This window comes from Monodon monoceros, unplaced genomic scaffold, assembly GCF_005190385.1.
Source record: "Monodon monoceros isolate NGI ecotype Baffin Bay Population unplaced genomic scaffold, NGI_Narwhal_1 Super_Scaffold_9, whole genome shotgun sequence".
In the NCBI taxonomy this organism is placed as follows: Eukaryota; Metazoa; Chordata; class Mammalia; order Artiodactyla; family Monodontidae; genus Monodon; species Monodon monoceros.
Window position 1 is genome coordinate 25303527 of NW_021703786.1, and position 21909 is coordinate 25325435.

Consider the following 21909-nt stretch of genomic DNA (forward strand, 5'->3'; position numbering starts at 1 on the left):
TCAGGCAATCTACAATTACAGTTGGAGATTCCCAAAACCCTTCTCAATAACTGAACAAGTAGAAAATCAGTAAGGATATGTAAGACTTGAGCAATACAATCAACCAACTGACATTTATAGACCGACCAGCCAACAGTAGCAGAATGTACATTCTTTTCAGTTTCACATAGAACATCTACTAAGATGGTTCACATTCTGTGTCATAAAACCAGCCTCAATAAGTTGAAAAGAACTCAGCTTCTATAAAGTATTTTCTTTGACCATAATTGAATAAAATTAGAATCAATAGCAAAAAGATCTCTAGAATATCCTCAAATATTTAGAAACCAAATAACATACTTCCAATAACCCATGGGTTGAAGAAGAAATCAGAAGAGAAATCAGAAAGTATTTTGAACTGACTGAAAATGAAGACGGCATGCCAAAATTTGTAGTGTACAGCTAAAGCAGTGTAGGGGAAATACATAACAATAAAGGTCTATGTCAAAACAGAAGAAATGTCTCAAATTAATGACTTCAAATTCTGCCTTAAACTAAACAAAGAAGAGCGAATGAAACCCAAACTAAGCAGAATAGAGGAAATAATACATATCAGAGTGAAAGTCAAATAGGAAACAGAAAAGCAGAAAATGAAATTAAAATCTTCTTTGAGAAGACCAGTAATTGATAAACCTTAAAACAGATTGAGCTGGGAAAAAAAATAGAAAAAACACAAATTACCAATCGTATCAGGAACGACAGAGGTGACATCACTAAGATTCTACATATATTAAAAGGCTAGTAGGGGAATATTATGAACAACTTTATGCCAAACAATTGGACAACTTAGAAATGAACAAATCCCACACAAAACACAAAGTCAGGAAGATATGGGCAGGGCTTCCCCGGTGGCGCAGTGGTTGAGTCCGCCTGCCGATGCAGGGGATACGGGTTCGTGCTCCGGTCTGGGAAGATCCCACATGCCGTGGGGTGGCTGGGCCCGTGAGCCACGGTCGCTCAGCCTGCGCGTCCGGAGCCTGTGCTCCGCAACGGGAGAGGCCGCAACAGTGAGAGGCCCGCGTACCGGAAAAAAAAAAGGAAAGATCCCACAAGCCGCAGCTAAGACATGGCGCAGCCAAATAAATATCTTTTTAAAAGCGCATTGAGATATCACACACGTATTTGCACGGCTAAAATTAGGCATACCAAGTGTTGGTGAGGATGTGGAGAAACGAACTTTTCTACGTTGCTGGTGGGAATGCAAAATGGTGGAACCACACTGGAAAAGAGTTTGGCGATTTCTTTGAAAGGTTCAACACGCACCTACCATATGCCCCAGCCATTCCACTCCTAGGCATTTACCCGAGAGAAACAGAGCATATGTCCACACACAGACTTGTCCGTGAATGTTTCCTGCAGCCTTATTTGGAATAGCCAAAAACTAGAAACAACAATCCTTCACAGGTGAATAGGCAGACAAATTGTTCATTTCTGAAATGGAATACCACTCCACAACAAAAAGGAATGAACTACTGATACACACAGAAGCACGGATGAATCTCAAAATAATTATGCTGAGTGAAAGACACCAGACCAGAGAAGAGGACAGCTTTTCCTTGACTTGCGATGGGATTATGCCCAATAAACCCATCATAAATTGAAAATACCGTGAACTGAAAATGCATTTGCTACACCTAAACTACCGAACATCACAGCTGAGCCTCGCCCACCTCAAATGTGCTCAGAACACCAACATCAGTGGGCAGTGAGGCAAAATCATCTAACACAAGCTCTATTTTATAATAAAGTGTTGGCTATCTCACGTAACGGATTAAATACCATACTGACAGTGAACATCAGAATGGTTGTCTGGGTCCAGGATGCTTGCTCACCCTCGTATCACAGGCTGACTGGGGACTGCGCTCGCTGCCGCTGCCCAGCATCATGGGAGAGGACCAGACTGCATATTGCTAGCTTGGAAAAGAGCAACGTTCAAAATTTGAAATATGGTTCCTACTGAATGTGTATTGCTTTCACACCATCATAAAGTAAAAAAATTCGTAAGTTGAACCATCATAAGTTGGGGACCATCTGTCTATGTAATATGACTCCATTTATACAAAGTTCTAGAAAGGAAAATCTGCAACAGAAAATGGATCAGTGTTTGCTAGGGATAGGAGGGGGGAGGGGAGGGAGGACTTACAAAGGGGTAGAGGAAGCATGGGGGATAATAAATATTGCCATTATTTTGATTGTGGTACTTTTACTGTTTACATACATGTAAAAACTTATTTCCTTGTCACCTTATGTGCAGTTTTAAACTGTTAATTATACCTCAATAAATCTGTTAAAAAGTTTATATATATATATATATATACCAAATAAAAGTCACTTAGGCACCTAACATAATAAGACACTTCTCTCATTCTAAGAGAAATACAAACGACAGCCACACTGAGCTATCTCATACCTTACCCATCAGACAGGCACAAATTGAGAACACTGCCTACATCCTCTGATGGTGAGGCCGTGGGGAGACAGGGACTCGTGCGCTGCTGGTGGCAATGCAAAAGAGCACAAATCCTCTGGAAGGAATTTGGCAATCTGCAGAAAGATTACCTATGCATTCCCACGTCTTGTAGTTTATCCTAAATATATATCTACAGCAATTTTTGTAAAAAACCAAACCACACATACACAAGCAGATTCATTGTAGCATTATTATTACTATTATTATTATTATTTGGCTGTGTTGGGTCTTCGTTGCTGCGCACAGGCCTTCTCTAGTTGTGGCGAGTGGGGGCTACTCTTTATCGAGGTGCACGGGCTTCTCACTGCGGTGGCTTCTCCCGTTGCGGAGCACAGGCTCCAGGCATGCGGGCTTCAGCAGTTGTGGCACGTGGGCTCAGTAGTTGTGGCTCACAGGCTCTAGAGCGCAGGCTCAGTAGTTGTGGTGCACGGGCTTAGTTGCTCCGTGGCACATGGGATCCTCCCAGAACAGGACTCGAACCCGTGTCCCCTGCATTGGCAGGCGACTCCCAACCACTGCGCCACCAGGGAAGTCCCTCATTGCAGCATTATTTAAAGTTGCAAAATATCAGAGATCACTTACATGTCCATAAGAGGTGATTGACGTACTAAGCGACAGCCCATTCCCACGGAAAATAAGGAAGACTGCTGTGATATTCAAGACACAGTATTGGGCTTCCCTGGTGGCGCAGTGGTTGAGAGTCCACCTGCCGATGCAGGGGACACGGGTTTGTGCCCCAGTCCGGGAAGATCCCACATGCCGCAGAGCGGCTGGGCCCGTGAGCCATGGCCGCTGAGCCTGCGCGTCCTGAGCCTGTGCTCTGCAACAGGAGAGGCCACAACAGTGAGAGGCCCCCGTACCGCAAAAAAAAAAAAAAATTTCTGGCTGGACTATTGCTTGCTCCAACCATTATCATGGCCTCAGGCAGCTGAGATACAGGCCTCTACCCAGTTGTTTGCTACTGTGATTGCAATTGCTCTTTGGGGCTTTCCCCCTCCCCCAATCAAGCCAGCTCTCTCCAGTGTCTGTAGGAACTTGAGGTCCTCAAGGCCTACCTGGCTCTGGTGGAACTACCGTGGGGAGGGAGGAAATAAAAGTAGTTCAATACTAAAACTCCACAGACTCCCATTGTTCTTCTTACAGATGTCCAGTACTTTTTTTTTAATAAGTGCTTTTCAAATATTGTATGCCTTTGGTCAACTTCCAGAGTCCTGGAATGGTTGCTTTTAACAGTTCTGCCCAGTTTTATCACTGCTTTTTGGGGATGAGATTTGGTGAGCTCCTCAATCTGCTATTCCAGAAATCCCACCCACATACATAAATATAAATTTTCTAGTAGCCACATTGAGAAAGATAAAAAGATAAAATTATTTTCAATAATGTATTTAACCTAACTTAATATAAAAATATTATTTCAACATGTCATCAATATTCTTTAAATTATGAATTCTTTTACTTTTTTTGTTTCCCACTAAATCTTTGAAATCTGGTGTGTCTTTTTACTGTTACAGCACGTCTTAATTCAGACCAGTCACATTCGAGCACTCAAGATATGACAGCTGGCTGCCATATTGGACACACAAGGATGGATATTTGATATTAGGAAATTGTTATTTTTCAGGTGTGTTAATGATATTGTGGTTGTTTCTCTAAAAACTCCTGTCCTTTGGGTATGTTGAAATACTTAAGGATGAAATGATACAATGAAACTTGGTTCTGCCAGAGGAAAAATTTTCCCTCTTCCCTTTTGGGACTGTGCTTGGAGGTCCTGAAAATTAAATTGACAAAAGACAGGTGAACAGGAAGAAAGCAAAGTGTATTCACACCCTCTGGCGGGTACAGAAGACGTGCACGCAGTAATCAGAGGTAGGGGTAATAGGAGAAAGGGAGGGAGGGGAAAGAGAAGACCAATCGATTTCTTTAGGAAAGAGAAGAGGGTGTTTAGGGGAACAAGCAGGAGGTAAGTTTGTGATCATATTTGCTAAGCAGGTGACTCGCACGTCTTGGGTTTAAAACGAAGAATTCTGTGGGTCTGGGCAGCCGAGCATCGCACTATGGGAACCAGGAAGTTCGCGCAGTGTTTGCCTTCCGCGATAAAACGGCGATTTCGGTCCTTCGAAGGTTTTTACGAGGTTCCGCGCGCGGGGCCGAGGCGAGGACTTTAGGGCCGAGACTAGGACTTTAGCTCCGAGCTCCTCTGCGGGGAAAGGCGGGAGCTCAAGCCGGGCGACACCCGCCGCGAGCGAGGGGTGACTCTCGGCGTTCCCTGCCCGGCCGGCCCCCCGCGAACCCGCCCCACCGCGCCGGGCGGAGCCAACCTCCGCCCTGCGACCCCCGACCCCGCGTACCGCCCCTCCGCCGCCGGGCGCGGTTTCCCGGGGACGCATTTCTCGCCGCACCGCGGGCTGCCCGGACCTCCCTGGCGGAGCACCTTCCGGCGGACCCAGCGCGGAGCTCTGAGCTCGGCTGCGGTCCGGCGGCAACCCAGGTGTGGCGGCCTCAGGACGCGGCGCGAGCACAGGAACCGCACCCCGCGGGACCCCGGCCGCACCCCCGGAGCTCCAGGCCGCCTCGCCCCGCCCCCGGCTCCGAAGGGCGTAGCTGCGTCGGGAGGAGCCTCAGCCTGGCTCGGGCGCTCAGGTGGCCCGGGTCCGCCCAAGTAGGTTCCCTGCGGATTTGACCCGCGGCTCTCGGGTTCCCGGGGCTCTTCCTTCGGGTGGGGGTGGAGGGTGCCCCGCTGGGCAACACATTGGCGACCTAGGTGATTTTTACATGTAACTTAACAATTTCCGAAATTCTCAAACCCACAGCTGGGCACTTAGGCAGTTGTTAAGCTGATGACCATGCTTAATAATTCCCAAACTAGGTACAGGAGGTGAGTGTTCTCTGAAAGTAAGCCTTCCTCATAGTCCGTTCTCCGGTGTTTCGGATTGTATTCGTTTCTCGGCTACCACCTGTTAAGCCTCTGTAGGGAACGGTGGCTCCTATAAGGATGGCCGGGCATAGGTAAGATAAGACAGAAGGGAAAGTACTCTTAGTGCTTTTATAAACCTGGCACCCAGAGGAGAGCACAGAGTGTCCAGGTGACTGCCCTGGGCCCCTTGGTGGGCAGGGAGGGCAGGCATTTTGCAGGCTTCCAGCAGTGTCGCCACTGGATGGTCCTGCTTTGGTGGGGGTCCCCGAGTCTTCTGGGTCGTAGCTGCCTTTTAAGGTAGCCTCCTCTGGGCTAGGCACTGACAGGACGTACTGTTCCATTTACTCTTCACGCCAGTCCTGCCAGGCAGACATCTTAATTCCGCTAAGAAGTAAGGGGTTAAAGCTCAGAGAGGTTGAGTGACCTGACCAAGGTTTCCACTGGAAGGCAACCGGCACTGGGGCTTCAGTTCCTGGCCTGCACCAGCTGACATCCTTAGTGTCCACATTTGTGACCATCGGGCAGCACTGGAGCGGCCTCGAGGAGGGTCGGCTCCTACACCTGCGCTCCGTTGGCCGCGGCTGAGCCCCTGGTCTTACCCCTCAGTGTGGAGACGATGCCAAAGCTGCAGGGCTTCGAGTTCTGGAGCTGTACCCTGGGGGGGGCCCGCCACGTGGTGGCCCCCATGGTGGACCAAAGCGAGCTGGCCTGGAGGCTGCTGAGCCGCCGCCACGGGGCCCAGCTGTGCTACACACCCATGCTGCACGCCCAGGTCTTCATTCGAGATGCCAACTACCGCAAGGAGAACCTGTACTGCGACGTGTGCCCCGAGGACCGGCCTCTCATTGTGCAGGTGGGCAGCCCAGCCCAGAATGCTGGCTGAGCACCTCTCCCTGGGCCTTTCCGGAAAAGGCTTCCTGAGATCGGAGGGGCGGGGGTGGGCCAGTTCTCCCAGAGATTGACCTCTTCCTGGGAGCTGCCTCAGGCTTTTGGTGAACGGACGACCTGGGTGTGATGGAAGATTCGCAACCCCCTCCCCAGCATCACCCCTAGTGCTCCCTCTTTATCAGAACAGTTAGAGAGAATGGCTCTGCTCTTCGCAAAGTCAGTGATACTGGCTTTCTGCTACAACTGGGAGAGTTGTGTGAATTTGTAACTCGCTCTCGTGGTGGCATGGGAACGCGTCCCAGCTTGGTTAAATTGTAAACATCTCAGATAGGATGCCATCCTGTGGTCATCCCCTCGGGCAACACCCCCACTGGTCGCCTATGAACCCGTGTGGGACTGGCTCGGGCTCATGGTAACTTTCATCTCTCTCTCAGTTCTGTGCCAATGACCCGGAGGTGTTCGTCCAGGCAGCTCTCCTGGCTCAGGACTACTGCGATGCCATCGACCTGAACTTGGGCTGCCCACAGATGATAGCCAAGCGAGGTGAGTTCCCGTCCTGGGGTCTGTGTCATTGCACAAGCTTTTGGCTGGGGTGGACTCCAAGCCCAGAGGTGCCCAGTGTGTGGCTGAGCTGGCCAGGGGCCTGGCCCTGCCTCTGATGGCAGCAGCTCAGGCGGCCACCGGCCCTTTCTTTGCTCCTCCTTCTGGAGAGCGGCCCTTCTCAGGCACTGAGGGCGGGGGACAGGGTTCAGCTGGCTGTCAGGGGCTCATCACGTCCTGGGAAGTTGTTGGGCTCCCTCTGGATAAATGTGTTTTGCTGAAAAGTCCCCACCACGCCCTCGTGCTGCCTCAGGGACCAGTGGCTGCTGCCCTGGCATTTCAGCCTTTCTCCCTCACTGGGCCTGAGGAGTTGCTGGTTGGTCAGAGACCGTGTGGGGTGGGCATTCCATTCAGCACCCTTGAGCTCAGGCCGCCAGGCTAATAGAACCTGGCCAGGCAGCTCGAGGCCCATGTGGACTCGAGAGGGGGTTGCAGAGGGCATGCTTGTTCTTCGCAGGTCACTATGGCGCCTTCCTGCAGGAGGAGTGGGACCTCCTCCAAAGAATGAGTGAGTTGGCCACACACTACCTGCGGGGACTTGGGGCCACGTTGTGGTTGGGTGGCAAGCCTGAGACAGCCTGGCAGGGTTCGGGAGAGGACAGTGGCTGGCAGAGTCCTCTTGGCTGTGGCAACCCCCGCGCCTTTCCACTGTAGAAGGTGGCTGTGAAGTCGCCTGTCCCGCTCCTGCTGTCCCCCGTCGAACCAGATAGTAGGTGCTGGAGGGCGGCATCCTCGCCCACCCGGTCCTGGCCTCTCCAGCGCCCTAGGGCCAGAGGTGCGACTCTCAGCTGCCGTCGAGAGGGAGCCAGCGCGGGGCGTCTGCAGGGCCTTTGCTCCTTCGGGGGCTCAGCCGTGGGTCCCCACACCCTGCCTGAAGGTGGCACCACAGTTCTCTCAGGAGCTGACTCTGCCTTTCCCTAGTTCTGCTAGCCCACGAAAAACTTTCTGTCCCTGTCACATGCAAGATCCGTGTCTTCCCAGAGATTGACAAGACCGTAAGGTACGCCCAGATGCTGGAAAAGGCTGGCTGCCAGGTGAGGGCTATGGGCTCCCAGGGCCCTGCACTGTTCCCCCGCCTCCAGGAGTGCCCCTTGAGGGTTTACCCTCTGGGGTGGGCAGGAATCAGTGACCTTTAGGTGAGGCCTGATGAGGGGAGGGGAGCCCCATGCTTGGGCCCAGGAGGCCAGTATTGTGCAGGGGGAGGTGCTGGGCCTCGACCACCTTCTTCCCACCCACCCCCCACCAGCCCTGGGGTCAGGATGGTGCCTGTTCCTCCCTCACACCTTTGGCCTTGGGCAGCGGGGGTGCTGCCACTACAGAGAGGACCGGCCCTTGAAAGGGTCTGGGCCTCTCACCTCCACATCCTGGGTGGCGTAGTAGGCTGGCTCTGACGTGCAAGCCCCAGGCAGCACCCCCAGGGTGTCAGCTGGCCTCAAGTGCAGCACTGAGTGAGCGAGGCACAGGGCGGCCTTTCCTCTGCTCTGCATGGGAAGTTGATACCCTAAAAGCTGAAGGCAGAGGGTCCCCTGGAGTTGGTTTGGGGGCCGCAGTTGAGAGTGGGGCTGAGCCAGGTGCTGCTGTGTCCTAGTTGCTGACTGTCCACGGGCGCACCAAGGAGCAGAAGGGGCCCTTGTCGGGCACCGCGTCCTGGGAGCACATCAAGGCTGTGCGGTGAGTGGACACGGGGTGAACCCAGGGCAGGGAGACAACCCAGCCCCAAGGCAAGGCCCTCAGCCCTTTGGGCACCAGGAGGGGTGCTGGGCCTGGGGGTGAACAGCACAGTGGGAAGATGGAGTTTGGGGGCCTGGCCCTCCCCCCAGGGTTGTGGGGGGAAACAGCATCCTTCTGAGTGTCTGCCCATCCTGTTCCCCGACAGGAAGGCAGTGGCCATCCCTGTGTTTGCCAATGGGAACATCCAGTGCCTGCGGGACGTGGAACGCTGCATCCAGGACACGGGGGTGCAAGGGGTCATGAGTGCAGGTGAGGCTGTGCCCTTGCCCACAGCTGGGCCACCACTGGCAGATGCTGGAGGGGCCTGTTTGCATCATGGCACCATTGGCCCAGCTACAGAGCCTCGGGCTTCACGCTGTCATCACTGAAGTCTCCGTCTGCCTGATGGGCCAGAGCTGTCAGGCCAGTGGCCAGCCTTGCCCTTGGAGTGGCGAGGCACGGGGGCCCCTGAGCCTTGCATTGCCTTCCTTCTGCAGAGGGAAACCTGCACAACCCTGCCCTGTTCGAGGGCCGCAGTCCTGCTGTGTGGGAGCTGGCCGAGGAGTACCTGGACATCGTGCGGCAGCACCCCTGCCCTCTGTCCTACGTCCGGGCGCACCTCTTTAAGCTGTGGCACCACACGTGAGTTGCCCCCCCAGGGCAAACGCTGTCTGGTCTGAGGCCTGCCTGGAACATTGGGGTTTGTTTGTGTTTTTTTCCTAAATTTTAAAAAAATTTTATTTTATTTATTTATTTTTGGCTGCGTGGGTCTTCATTGCTGCGTGTGGGCTTTCTCTAGTTGCGGCGAGCGGGGGCTATGCTTTGTTGAGGTGCGCAGGCTTCTCATTGTGGTGGCTTCTCGTTGCGGAGCACAGGCTCTAGACGCGCGGGCTTCAGTAGTTGTGGCACGCAGGTTCAGTAGTTGTGGCTTGCGAGCTCTAGAGCGCAGGCTCAGTAGTTGTGGCGTATGGGCTTAGTTGCTCCGCGGCATGTGGGATATTCCCACGCCAGGGCTCGAACCCTTGTCCCCTGCATTGGCAGGATTCTTAACCACTGTGCCACCAGGGAAGCCCTGCATTGGGGTTTTTAAGACGAGCTCTCCACAAACATTTACAAAACCACCTGCCACCGAGTCTGGGAGGGCCGCGGTGACATGGTGAGATTGGGTGGGAGGAGAGACCATGCTCCTCTGTGCCCAGGGCTCAGGGTTGGTGGTTGGGAGCTGGGTGCCGGGTTGGCTCTGTGATGGGGCGTCTGCATCAGGTTGCAGGTGCATCAGCAGCTTCGAGAGGAGCTCGCCAAAGTGAAGACCCTGGAGGGCATTGCCGCAGTGAGCCAGGAGCTGAAGCTGCGGTGTCAGGTGGGTGCTGGGCTGATGCGTAGTGGGAAAGAGGCTAGAGGCTTGGGCCTTGGGCCTCTAACCGAGGGCCCTCTGGGCTTTTGCAGGAGGATATATCCAGGCAGAAGGAGGGAGAGAAGCCTTCAGGCGGCTTGCCTTTCTTCCACTGGATCTGCCAGCCCTACTTCCGGCCAGGGTGAGCCTCCCACATGTGGGCTGGCAGGGGGGTGGGGGGGTGTGAGAGGGTTACATGGAGGAGGGGGCTGTTCTGCCTGCTGCCCCCCTTGGCTGGGGTGCTTCATCCCTCAGGGGCCAAGGGCCTCTTCCTTGTCAGCCTATGTTTAGGCTTTTTTCATAAGATGCTTCTCTAAGCTCCTCTGATCCTGAGTGGGTTTGCCCTGGGGTCAAGAGGTTGACCCTCCCTAGCTTCCTCTGGCTTTTCTGAGGTGAGGCTAGGCTGTCATCTGTAGCCACAGCCCCGCCCAGGACTCAGTGGCTCAGACACTGGTGTCCCAGCCTCCGTGCCGGCTGCTGGGGCCTCAGCGGAGTTGCACACATCCTCACCCGGGGACTGCAGCTGGCGGGCTGCCTCTCATGAGTGTCCCTCAGCTCTGCCCACTGCTTCTCCCTTTCAGGCCCAGGGACGGGAGCAGGGAGAGCGGGGGTGCCCGTAGCAAGCGGGCCCTGGAGGAGGAGGAGGGCAGTACAGACGTCTTGTCCAAGAACAAGCAGAAGAAGAAACTGAGGAACCCCCATAAGACCTTCGACCCCTCACTGAAGCGTAAGATGCTCCCACCACTGGAGCCCTGGGAGGTGGCCAGCCCCCGCCCCGGGTCCCCCAGGGTCAGGTGGCTCTCCTGCTTCCTAAGCCATGGAGAGTCCACCAAGAAGGGCCCTGTGACCCTTCCATGTGCCCCCCAAGGAGACTGGCGGGTCCCACGAGGCCACAGCCAGTCAGCCTCCCTGCCTGCTGCGGTCCCTGAGCTGCTGCCCTGAGGCAGCTGGAGAGGAAGGGAGTGGGGCCTGGGGCGGCTTTCCCAAGAAGGACCTTCAAGTGGGAGGTGGTGGGCATGGAGCCCGTGCATCTCGGGCAGATGGGATGAGGTTTCCCAGCGCAATCCTGAGCACTACGTCCTCTGCCCTCTGCAAGCCACCTGGCCTGGCCAGCCGCAGGGAGCAGGGATACCTGCCAGGGGCCACATGTAGGAGATGGCTGTGGTGGGTGGGCTCACCTAGTTCAACCAGCACCTCCTTTTGCTCTTTTCCCAGCAAAATATGCAAAGTGTGATCAGTGTGGAAACCCAAAGGTGAGTCCGTCCTTCTAGCCACACCGCCCAGGGTAGAGCTCAGCCCCGGGAGGGGTGGGGACCTGCGCAAGAGGTCCTCTCCCTGTCTGTTTTGGGGGCAGCCTGGCACAGCCCAAGGTGGGTTGGCTTCTGTCGCGTAAGGGGCTCTGCCTATCTTCAGCAGAGCCCCACCTGTGCTCGGGGCCCACTCACTCAGGCTGCAGCCCGGCCAGGGGAGGAGCATTAGCCCCAGGCTCACATGCTTTCCTGTGTCCAGGGCAACAGGTGTGTGTTTAACCTGTGCCGGGGCTGCTGCAAGAAGCGAGCTTTCAAAGAGACGGCTGACTGTCCAGGTGAGGTGCGCCCGCTGCCACCGGGCGCCCGCCCCCACTGTAGTGGGCAGTGGACCCTCAGCCTCCTGAGCCCCATTTCCCTCCTCTTGTCCCTCTGCCAGGTCATGGACTGCTTTTTAAAACCAAACTGGAGAAGTCTCTGGCCTGGAAGGGGGCCCAGCCGCGTCTGCAGGAACCACAGCAGGCCAGGCCTGGAGAACCAGGTGGCTTCCCGGAGGTCATGGGAAGTGCCCTGGCCTGAAGGGCAGCTGCAGCCCCATGTGCCACCCCCCCAGGCCTGCTGCTGAAGCCTTGAAACGTCCCACTTAAGGAAACTCCTTTACTCAGGGAACCTCCTGCTACTTCACACGGAAGGACAAGCTGGTCTTCCCTTCAGCCCATGCTGGGGGCCAGAGATGCTGCACCAGGGAGCAGGCTCCCAGGCTGGACCTGCCCCGTCCTCACAGCCCACGTGTGTTCAAGATGAACAATAAATCATTTCAAAGACACGACGTTCCCACTCAGGTTCTTTAAGACCTGAGTGTCGTCGGGGTCAATAGGGCCTTCACAACAGGGGAATGAGCAAGGCGCCGCCTGCCATCATCTTCCTAACCATGGGACCCGCTTAAAGGAGGGCCACGCACTGGCCTCAGCCCTGCAAAGCCAAGTGCAGTGTGAGAAAGGGGAGCCCAGGAGGTGGGGACTGGGCCAGGGGGCCCCACGGAGACAGGAAGGAGTGGTGCAAGGGGCTGTTCTCAGGCTGCCCTTTAATGGACTAAGATTCAACAACACTACAACCCCAAATGACACAACGTAGAGGCTGGGAGACAGTGCTGCCGGGTGGGGGCCCCAGGCGCCATGTGCGTGAGCCCAGCAGGCCTCTCCTTCCAGGAAAGCCCATCTCCTCCCCAGCACCCCCAGCACAGGGTGCAGCAAGGGGGAAGGGGGGGGCACAAGAATCCGGGCACATGAAGCCCAGGCAGGGGGCTGAGGGCTAGCGTCAGCCAGCAGCCAGGCCCCTACAAGTGGGCCACAGGCAACACCTCTGGAAGTGCTGCTGGAGCAGATGGGAGGCCCAGGAGTCCGAGGGTGGGGGGTGGGGCAGGGTGGAAGGTGTGCAGACCATCCTGGAGGCCGAGGGTGCCCTCACATGTTGGTGCTCATCCGGGACTGGCTGTTGGCTGGCGTCAGCTCCCCTTGGCTCCCTTCCCGGGGAGGGGACTGCAGTGGAGACAGCCACTTAGCCCAGAGGGGCGCGTGTGCCCATCCCATCCCCCCAACCCCAGGGCCCCCCTGCCCGCACCTTGACATGGATCTGGTTGCGTAGCACAGCCGCCCTCAGGATCATGGCTTTGGCACGGCGCTGGAACTCCTTGCCCATCAGCAGGGACTTCTCGAAGGTGGTGCTGCGCTGATCCACGTCCCGGGCATATAGGATCTGTGGAGGTGCAGGGCTCAGTGGGGCCCAGGGTCTCCCTCCCACACCCCACAGCCCTGAGGCTGCCCACCTTGCTGTGGGAGTCGATGCGGGCGTTGATGAGCCCCTCCAGGATGAGCTGCGTCAGCTCATCCTCCAGCGCCGCCACTGTGGTGTTGAAGGCCGTGGCCATCTTGCGCATGTCAGCTGACACGTAGGGGCTGAAATACTGCAGAGCAAAGGGGACATGAGCTACCCACAGACACATCCATAGCACCCTGCCTTGGCCTCAGCTTCTGCCCCTGCGTTTACCTGGATGAGGGCCCGGTTGCGAATCTGTGTGTACAGGGTCCTGACGTGGGGGGCCAGGTACATGTCTAGGAGCAGGTTGTCCTGGCGAGGAGAGCCAGTTAGGGACAGCCGCCCCAGGCCTTCCGCACTCGCCCACCTCCAAGCCAGGCCAGGCCCCTCACCTTCATCTCGTCCAGCATCTTCAGGCATGAGGCATACTTGGACTCATAGAATTTGAAGATAATGTCCCGAACCTGTGGTTCCAGCTCCAAGAACAACTTGAAGGAGCTGCAGATGCCAGACTCCTCAGAGCCGGCCCTGCCTGCCCACCCGCCTGAAGGTGGCTGGGGGCGCAGGAGCAGGGCTGCAGTGCCCAGTACCCCACCTTCCACCCACCTGCTGGAGATGACATTGCGCTGCAGCTCCTGCCGGTCAAAGGTGGCCAAGGCGCACAGGCCACCGTACACGGCCACGTTGCTGGGGGAGAGCAGCTGAGGAGCAAGAAGGGAGATGGGTCAGAGTCCTGGGGTCACTGGCAGTCAGTACAGAAGTCTGGGCTGGGTCCACCCTACCTCACCCACCACCCACTCAGAATGCCTAGAACCCCATGGGGGTGACCGCCCAACAGAAAGCCCAACTCTCGAGCCCTCACCCTGCTTCCCAAGCCCCAGTGAAGTTCTCCTCCCCAGAGACCCTCACGCCCTTCACCTCGGGGAAGTCGCAGTGATCGAAGGACGCCAGCAGGAAGCACTTGGCAGCCTGCTTGTACTTGCGTGCGGCCAACTCAGCCAGGCCTGGCGGGGGGGGCAGGGGGAAAAAGGATGAAGCCCGGCATCCAGAGGAAGCTGCCAGGGCCCTGTGGGGCCATCAACGGGCGCGCACCTGGGGCAGAAACGCTGGCAAGTGAGAAGTAACCTCGCCAGTGAGCACCGGCAGCACTCTCCGTGAACCAGGCGCCCAGGGAGGCTGAGCAGCTGCTACTCCTACTGCAGAGGGCACCCGAGCTGTTCAGCTGACGGGCTAGGGGTGGGAGCAGGGGTACCAGCCATGGCAGCCCTGTCAGAAGGCACTGCCTCTACTCCCAACCACTGCTCACCACTCCCTAGCCTCCAAGGGGGACCTGAGCTGGGTAGGTGTCAGGTACAGCACAGGTGTGGGGCTTGTGGGTTTCCCTGGCTGGGATGAGATCACCCGGGCTGCCCTCCTGCCCCTGTGCCCCAGGGCCCTCACCTGCTGCACACTTGAGCTTGGTGAGGATGGCCTGAGTCTGGGTGTCCCGCTCCCCACGCTGCTGCAGGAGAAGGTCGCACATGTGAGCAACCCCCCGCCCTCCATACCTTCATCAACCCCCAGGCACCCGGCCCCAGCCTAAGAGCTGCAGAGGCAGACTCCAGGAGGACAAGGCCCACCAGGGCCAGGAGTGGTCAGGGATCCTAGGGCAAGTTCCAAGGGGCACAGAGCCATCATTACCTCGGCAATTTCCGGGGTGGACTCGGCCTTGCTGACATAGCTCAGCACGTGAGACCAATTCTGCAAGTAGACGCTGACCTGGTGGGCAGGTGGAATGCACTCAGCCTGGGGCGCCGCCTCCCGGCCCACGGGCATTGCTGCCCTATGCCCCCCTCCCATGCCACCCATCCCAGGGCCCACCTTGATGACGTTGAGGCACATGTTAATGACGTGCTTGGCGCTGGTGCAGTAGTCCCGGGCCCGGGAGTAACACTTGAGGGCGTTGCTAAGGTCCCCACAGTCCAGATAGTGGTCACCCAGGTCATCATGGCCACGCCTGTGGGTCCGGCCGCAAGTGGACACCGGTCAGTCCATGGGCCTGGCTGCCCAACCCCCCACCCCAAGGGTGCACCTGATGCTCCCTCTGATGGAGCCTGCCCCCCAGCCCCCTGGGCACACCTGATGCTTTCCTTGATAGAATTGCCCTTGTAGTTCTTCAGATCTGTGTCTAGCTTCTCCAGCTTCAGCAAGGCCTTCTTCCGCGTGGCCTCCACCCAGGCTGTGTCCAAGGGTGGGGGCTCCACACCACTCTCAGGGATGGCATCCGGTGCATTCTGCAGCTCCCTGAGGGAGGACCTGGCCATTAGGGGCCCGTGTGCAGGGGGGCAGCTGCCTCCCATTGGCCCTCACCCCCACTGGGAGGGCGCCCAGTTGGCACAGGGGCAGTTGTGACAGCAGGAGCCCGCAGCCTGGCGGGAGAGCCCAGCGAGAAATAAGTCACACAGCCGTGCTGAGAAGCAAAAAGCACGTTGCAGTCTCCACAGGCTCTGCTCAGTGTTGGAACTGCACACGCATGCAAATGTGGAGGGAGCCTGAATTCTCAGCGAGGAGAGTGAGAGTCTAGCCCGTTGGGCCGTTTCTGCCCCTCCTGGCTTTTCAACAAGAAAGCCAGATCACTGTGTCATGGGGCCAGGCACTGCAGGAGCACAGGGAAGGCCCTTGCCCAGGCTGGCCATATAGTACACGCAACCCCTGCCCCACCTCATTGAGCCCTGGCCTCACCTGGCAGCCTCCAGGAGCTTGCGGTGGATCTCCTCGTACATGTCCACGTTGAAGGTCCTCTGCACGAAGGACAGGGCCATCTTCAGGGCCTCCACCCGCAGCGGGGGGCAGTGGTCAGCAATGAACTGCAGTCGTTCGATGCGCATCAGGCCACTGTAGCTGGCCGCGTACTGCTCCAGATCCTGGGGGCAGGGTGGATTGTGCAAGCTGGGACCCTAGACCTCAAACCCCAGCCAGTGAGTCAGGAGTAGTGGCATGTGGGCACCAAATAAACCACTGTCCAGGGGCTGACGAAAGGCCACTCGGGATGGGCCAGTGCAAGGGCCTCTGGAGTCAATCTCTGCCCTGGGGGGTGAACGGCCGGAGCCACGTGGGCAGCCAGTCACCAAGCTGAGCAGTGAGGAGGCTGGGTCCCAAGGAAGCCCTGCCCTCGCAGTGAGACTCGACCTGCAGGGGGGCCTGGCACACAGGGCTCCTCCGTGTGGGGGAGAAGCAGGTGCAGGGTCTGGAACCGACTAGCAACCCATTATAAGTGCGCAACTAGAAACCCTAAAAGTTTCTGAGTCAAAAAAGATGCGGTGGAAGTGGGGAGCCTAGCCTGGACCTCCCAGCAGGACCGACACCCCCAAGCAGTACCCGACGCTCCAGGAGTGCCCGCCAGGCTCCGTACCAGGGTGGGGTTCTCCACAACGTAGTTGACATCGGGCGCGTTCTGCGGGTCCTCCTGGGGGTCCACATCAATCTGCATAGGCTCCACAGCTCCCTGCAACACGGGCCAGCACCTTGGCACCTCGAGCAGGGGACGCCCAGGGAGGGCGAGTGACCCTCACTGTGTCCCAGCTCAGCTCTGCCCTCCATCTCCCGGGTGGGTGGGATCCTGTCCCCCGAGCCCCTCCCCACTGCCCGCCAAGTCCAGCGCCGCCACATCAGGGAGGGGGCTCCTAGCAAGGCCGTTGGCTCAAGAGCAGAACGCTCAGCCCGATCGTGATGGCCCATCTGTGGGGCGGGAACCAGAGCCGAAAGACCACTACCCAGGGACCCCAGAGGGTCCCTACGTGCTCCCAGCCACCGTCCTGACGCAGCCTCCTCCGAGCCATAGGGAAAACACGGGCGGCCTCGACCCAGGCGCGGCTGAGCAGCCGGAGCCGCAGCGCCGGGCGAGTACCGCCGATGGACCGGGAGGCGGGAGGGGGGCGCCCGGGCGCCCTGCGCGGCCCGGCGGGCGTGCGGGCTGGTCCCGGCCCCTATCCTGGAAGGTACCTCATAAAGCAGCGTACAGGCCGACAGGCTGGCGCTCAGGCTGAAGTCCCCGGCCGTGCCCGGCAGGAAGAGCTCTGACCTACCGCTGGGAGGGGCGCAGTGCACATCTGCCACTGACGACGCGGCCGCGCGGGGGGCCGGGCCACCCCGCATTCTGTCCTGACTCTCTGCACCCCCCGACCCTGACACAGAGCTGGCTGGCTGCTGAAGGAGAGAGAGCGTTAGCGCGCCGGGCCTGCCGGGCTGCCGGGGCCGACGGGCGGGACGCTGCGGCCGGAGCCCGGGCGCAGGGAGGACTCCGCGCGGGGGGTTGCGCACGGCCGGCCCCGCTCAGGCCCAGCGGCGGGAGCGCGGGGGGGCCGCCGGCCGCGGCTCGTTACCTGCAAGTTAAACACCTGAACCGGCAGCGGCATCTTCGCCCACCCCGCCGCGGCGCGCCGTTCACTTCCGGGGCAGCGCAGCCGCCGTTTCCGGGTCGTGGCGTGGGCGGGGCGGCTCTTAAAGGGGCCGCGGCGCTCCTGGCCGGGCGGTGACCGCGGGTCCCGCGGCCGCATGAGCCGCGCGAGGGGGGCGCTGTGCCGGGCCTGCCTCGCGCTGGCCGCGGCCCTGGCCGCGCTGCTGCTGCTGCCACTGCCGCTACCCCGCGCGCCCGCGCTGGCCCCGACCCGGGCCCCGGACCCCGGCCCCGGCCCACACGCTCCCCCTGCCCGTCCCGCCACCGCCCCCCGCCTGCGGCCCGACGACGTCTTCATCGCGGTCAAGACCACCCGGAAGAACCACGGGCCGCGCCTGGGGCTGCTGCTGCGCACCTGGATCTCCCGGGCCCGACGGCAGGTGGGCCCCGTCCCGAGACCCCGCGGACCCCGGGACCCCCGCCCCCGGCACCCTTCCATGCCCTGAGATCCCAGCTCCCCGGATTCCTGACCTTGGGACCCCGGGCCCGGGACCTCCCCCATCCCTAGTCCCGGCACAGCCGCCCCCCGGACTCCGCCCTCAGGACCTCCACCGCCGGGATCCTCCACCCGGGACTCCTACCCCGGCATCCTTGCCTTGGGACCCCGCGCCCTCATCCCCAAACTGGCAACCCCGCCCTGGACCACACCCAGGATAACCACCCCAGGACCCCCTACCCACCGCTGTGTCCCTAGCATGGCAGTCAGGCCGCAGGCCTGAGTATACAGAGACCCAGGACCCTCAGTGCCCACCCTTTCCTGTCCTTTCTCGGGCTCCAGGCTTGGGTGGGTTTTCCCAGCTGACACTGGGCTGAGACCACAGAAACTCCTCCAGCAAGAGCAAGCCTGGCCCCAGCAGCACTGGGGATGCTGAGGGTACTAGCAGGCTGTCACTGGGACACCGCCCTCCCTTCTCCTGGACCCCATCCCTTCCAAGCCCACCCTTGCCTCTCCAGCTTCACCCTTGCTCACAGGGCCAAGGCCCTGCCAGGCCCAGAGTCCCTGGGAGGTGCCTCTTGAAACCTCACAGGTTATTTCTCTATAGACGTTCATCTTTACCGACGGAGATGACCCTGAGCTACAGCTCCAGGAAGGTGAGTGCCCTCCCCAGCCCAGCCCTGCTGGCGTGTCTGAGGGCCTCCTTCTCAGCTATCCCTTGGTTCAGTGCCACATGGATCCCTGCTGTGTATAAAGGCCCGGGGTGGGGGGGGGGGTGTTAAGGCACCTGTCCAAGACTACACAGCTGGTAGAGGACAGAGCCTGGAGTCCAGGGCCCCACCCTACCAGCCATACTCTGCCTCCCTCAGCCACTGGCTGACTTCCCAGTGCCTCTGGCTGGAGTCATGTCCCCTGAAGATGGGCCAGCAGGGAACCATCCTTTCCAGTCCTGCCCAGAGCAGTGTGGTCCCGCCCCAGTCCTATTTCCTGGTGGGTTTTCTCCTGTGAGATTCCAAGTGGTCGTCATCTGCCCGGACCTCGGAGGGCAGCAACAGAATCAGCTGAAGGAGGTCAAGACAGAGCTGTGATTGGGTCCGACTTCCGGACCTTGAACAGGACAGGCCCTGTGCCGACCAGCTAGCCGCATTTTGCCCGACTTCAGTGGGGTGGGCTGGCAGCAGGCCTCACCCCAGCCCTCATGCTTCCATCTCTCCAATGGGCAGGCAGCCATGTCGTCAACACCAACTGCTCAGCTGTGCACACACGCCAGGCTCTGTGCTGCAAGATGTCAGTGGAATACGACAAGTTCATTGAGTCTGGACGCAAGTATGTGGTGGCCACGCCCATGCCCCCTGGAGACCCCAGGGCTGAGTGAGAGTCCGGGCCCCCACCTGGGCCAGGGGCTCCCGCACCCCCATCCCCTGGGCCCGGCTCACTCTAGAGACTGCACGTTCCCAGGTGGTTCTGCCATGTGGACGATGACAACTACGTAAACCCCGAAGGCCTGCTGCAGCTGCTGTCCACCTTCTCACCCAGCCAAGACGTCTACCTGGGGCGGCCCAGCCTGGACCACCCCATCGAGGCTACCGAGAGGGTCCAAGGAGGTGGAACTGTGAGTGCTGGGGCCGGGGAGGGGCTGCTGAGAACATGGAGACCCTAGCAGGGAAGGGCTGGGACAGGTGCCCGATCCACCCAGATGCAGTGTTTCAGGAACTGGGGTAAGTGAGGTGGGGCTGCGGGAGGGGCTGGGACCACAGGCAACTGGGCTGTGGAAGCCCCGGTGTCCTTGTGCCCTGGGAAGCTTCTGCCAATTAACCAGGGAGTCATTAAGGAGCAGCTTGGGGACGACCCTTGGAGTGCCCAGACGAAGAGTTGGGGTGAAGAGACCTGATCGGTGGCTCCCTTCCCTTCAGGTAACCACGGTCAAGTTCTGGTTTGCTACTGGAGGGGCCGGGTTCTGCTTGAGCAGAGGGCTTGCACTCAAGATGAGCCCATGGGCCAGGTGAGTGAAGGCCAGGCAGGCGCTGGCTGCCGCAGATGGAGCTGCCCAGGGCTGGGGAGGCACTGACCTGTCCCCCCTCCGCTCCCCAGCCTGGGCAGTTTCATGAGCACAGCCGAGCGGGTGCGGCTGCCGGACGACTGCACGGTGGGCTACATTGTGGAGGGGCTGCTGGGCGCCCGCCTGTTGCACAGCTCGCTGTTCCACTCCCACCTGGAGAGCCTGCAGAGGCTGCCGCCTGACACCCTGCTCCAGCAGGTAGGCGCGCTGGGCCCCTGCTGCCTCCGCAGGTGTCCCTGCCTCGGGCCCCTGCCCCCACCTGGCTCCCCAGCACCCAGATGGGCTCCCGGCTGAACAAGGGCTCAGGGCGGGGGTAGGTTCCAGCGCTGCGGCAACTTTGCCGTGGACCCTGGACCCTGGCTGCTGTGACCCAGGGTCCTGGCTGTAGGGGGCTCCCAGGCTCATACGGGGGCTCTTTTGTAAAGAACAGCTGCTGCGCCTTCCCAGGTGGGTGGGCCCAGGGCACCCGGGCCATGGGCAGTGGTTCAGGGGTGACAGGAGTCACAGACCTGGCCCAGGGAGGGGGAATCAGCTTTGGGCAGGGGGTTGGGGACCTCTCGCCCCTACACATGCACCAGCCACCTCCCTGAGGTGTCTTCTGTGCTGGCCACGTCTCTCAGCCCCCATCACTCTTCAGTGCTCTTCCTGAGCCTGCCCTGAGAGCGCTGAGTGGGAGGCGCTAGGAAACCAGGAGGCCGAGTGGTATCTCCTGTGAAGGATGGGGTGGGAGGCACTGGCCCGGAGAGTGACTCTCCCTCCTCCTCTCTCCCAGGTCACCTTGAGCTATGGGGGTCCTGAGAACCCACATAATGTGGTGAACGTGGCCGGAGGCTTCAGCCTGCAGCAGGACCCCACGCGGTGAGCCGGCAGTGGGGAGGAGTGCTGGGGCCAGCCCACCCGTCTTGCAGCCTGACTCCCACTTCCCTCCCAGGTTTAAGTCCGTCCACTGCCTTCTTTACCCGGACACGGACTGGTGTCCTGAGCAGAAGCAGAGTGACCTCACCTCTCGGTGAACCTCGACGTCCGACCCAAATGTGCCTCTGGCTCTGCCCCAGGTGCAAGTGGGTGACGCCTGCCTGAGGGAGCAAGAACAGTGCTGTCCCCTCCTGGGCTCCAGGCGGCCACAGTCACGGTCTCATCCAGGGAGATAAGGGCGCCCAGCAAATACTCCAGCTGGCTTGGAGGCCTCCCCACAGCCCCGGGCAGGCCCGGGTGACCTGGCACTGTGGGAGAGGAGGACAGCGCTGTGTGCCTGCCCAGGGGCCCAGCCCCAGCTCTCACAGGAAGGGTCTCACCCTAGGGTCCGGGGACCTGGGAGGGGGCTGACATCTGACTCCCAGGGCTCCGTCCTGCTCCCCTCACCTGTTGGAGAGGGGACTCTAGGCCAGGGTGTGTGTGAGATGCTGCAGCTTAGCAAAAGTGATTACAGATGCTTCACGCTCCGTTCTCTTGAGAAGCCGCCCTCCCCACACCAGGCTTTGGAGCCCAGACAGGGCCTCTCTGTTTCCGAGGGGAGCTGCACTCAAGGATGCAGGCCCTCTGGCTGGCTGTGCTCTTGGGCACAGCTTACTGCTAGCCAGGGCATCTCCATTCAGAGGCCACCTTCTTGGGGGCCATCGGCCAAGGGGTTCTTACTGAGGGAACTTGAACTTTTCTCCACTCTGACTCATTGCTCAGTACTGGTCCTTCCTTCCTGCACCCTGGGCCCCAAGTCCATGAAACAGCAGGAGCCTTTTGTGTCAGGCCCTCTCTGCAGTGAGGCATCCCCATCCCACCAGCTGACCCACCTTGACCTTGACGGTGCCTTTCCATGGGAGGAGGAAACAGAACAAGGGGAGCCAGCGCTTGCCTTCTGGTCTCTCGCTCTGCTATTGCAACGAGTGAATAAAGCCTTGATTGTTAC

At 59.1% G+C, this 21909-nt stretch overlaps 3 protein-coding genes across 11 annotated transcripts; 2 read left to right on the plus strand and 1 right to left on the minus strand.

Annotated features, from left to right (window-relative positions):
• Positions 1-4863: 4863 nt before the first annotated feature.
• On the plus strand, positions 4864-12090 carry DUS1L (dihydrouridine synthase 1 like). The gene is made up of 14 exons (XM_029212659.1): positions 4864-5168; positions 6030-6276; positions 6746-6854; positions 7369-7419; positions 7833-7945; positions 8500-8582; positions 8788-8891; positions 9119-9263; positions 9885-9981; positions 10068-10156; positions 10596-10741; positions 11230-11267; positions 11524-11599; positions 11701-12090. Exons 2-14 carry the CDS (start codon positions 6040-6042, stop codon positions 11838-11840), a joined length of 1428 nt encoding a protein of 475 aa, XP_029068492.1. The 5' UTR covers positions 4864-5168; positions 6030-6039; the 3' UTR covers positions 11841-12090.
• Positions 12091-12257: 167 nt separating this feature from the next.
• On the minus strand, positions 12258-17529 carry GPS1 (G protein pathway suppressor 1). Of its 9 annotated transcripts, XM_029212655.1 has the most exons (15): positions 17438-17529; positions 17058-17142; positions 16468-16560; positions 15798-15979; positions 15195-15359; positions 14937-15072; positions 14757-14834; positions 14517-14577; positions 13995-14080; positions 13683-13777; positions 13469-13574; positions 13308-13388; positions 13087-13224; positions 12882-13016; positions 12561-12799 (listed from the first exon to the last, which is right to left on the minus strand). In XM_029212655.1, exons 3-15 carry the CDS (start codon positions 16543-16545, stop codon positions 12725-12727), a joined length of 1416 nt encoding a protein of 471 aa, XP_029068488.1. In that variant the 5' UTR covers positions 16546-16560; positions 17058-17142; positions 17438-17529; the 3' UTR covers positions 12561-12724. The 9 variants fall into 9 exon arrangements, with proteins under 9 accessions (XP_029068487.1, XP_029068485.1, XP_029068491.1 ...); XM_029212654.1 differs by lacking the exon at positions 17058-17142 and having other exon boundaries at positions 12258-12799; positions 14517-14574; positions 17438-17470; XM_029212652.1 differs by having other exon boundaries at positions 12258-12799; positions 12882-13224; positions 17438-17470.
• Positions 17530-17566: 37 nt separating this feature from the next.
• On the plus strand, positions 17567-21909 carry RFNG (RFNG O-fucosylpeptide 3-beta-N-acetylglucosaminyltransferase). Its single transcript, XM_029213280.1, has 8 exons — positions 17567-17891; positions 18555-18603; positions 19171-19273; positions 19406-19559; positions 19861-19949; positions 20039-20204; positions 20779-20864; positions 20938-21909. The coding sequence occupies exons 1-8, from the start codon at positions 17610-17612 to the stop codon at positions 21017-21019; spliced, it is 1011 nt and encodes a 336-aa protein (XP_029069113.1). The 5' UTR covers positions 17567-17609; the 3' UTR covers positions 21020-21909.

Excerpts from the sequence above, each read along its gene's own strand:
- GPS1 (XM_029212649.1), bottom strand. The coding sequence starts at position 17,210 with ATGCGGGGTGGCCCGGCCCCCCGCGCGGCCGCGTCGTCAGTGGCAGAT. Across the intron at positions 14,835-14,936 it reads TGTGCCTCAACGTCATCAAG|GTCAGCGTCTACTTGCAGAA; the intron begins GTGGGCCCTGGG and ends CCTGCCCACCAG. Across the intron at positions 14,578-14,756 it reads CCACCCCGGAAATTGCCGAG|CAGCGTGGGGAGCGGGACAC; the intron begins GTAATGATGGCT and ends CTTCTCCTGCAG.
- RFNG (XM_029213280.1), top strand. The coding sequence starts at position 17,610 with ATGAGCCGCGCGAGGGGGGCGCTGTGCCGGGCCTGCCTCGCGCTGGCC. Across the intron at positions 19,560-19,860 it reads GGGTCCAAGGAGGTGGAACT|GTAACCACGGTCAAGTTCTG; the intron begins GTGAGTGCTGGG and ends CCTTCCCTTCAG. Across the intron at positions 20,865-20,937 it reads CTGCAGCAGGACCCCACGCG|GTTTAAGTCCGTCCACTGCC; the intron begins GTGAGCCGGCAG and ends CTTCCCTCCCAG.
- DUS1L (XM_029212659.1), top strand. The coding sequence starts at position 6,040 with ATGCCAAAGCTGCAGGGCTTCGAGTTCTGGAGCTGTACCCTGGGGGGG. Across the intron at positions 8,583-8,787 it reads GAGCACATCAAGGCTGTGCG|GAAGGCAGTGGCCATCCCTG; the intron begins GTGAGTGGACAC and ends GTTCCCCGACAG. Across the intron at positions 11,268-11,523 it reads ATCAGTGTGGAAACCCAAAG|GGCAACAGGTGTGTGTTTAA; the intron begins GTGAGTCCGTCC and ends TCCTGTGTCCAG.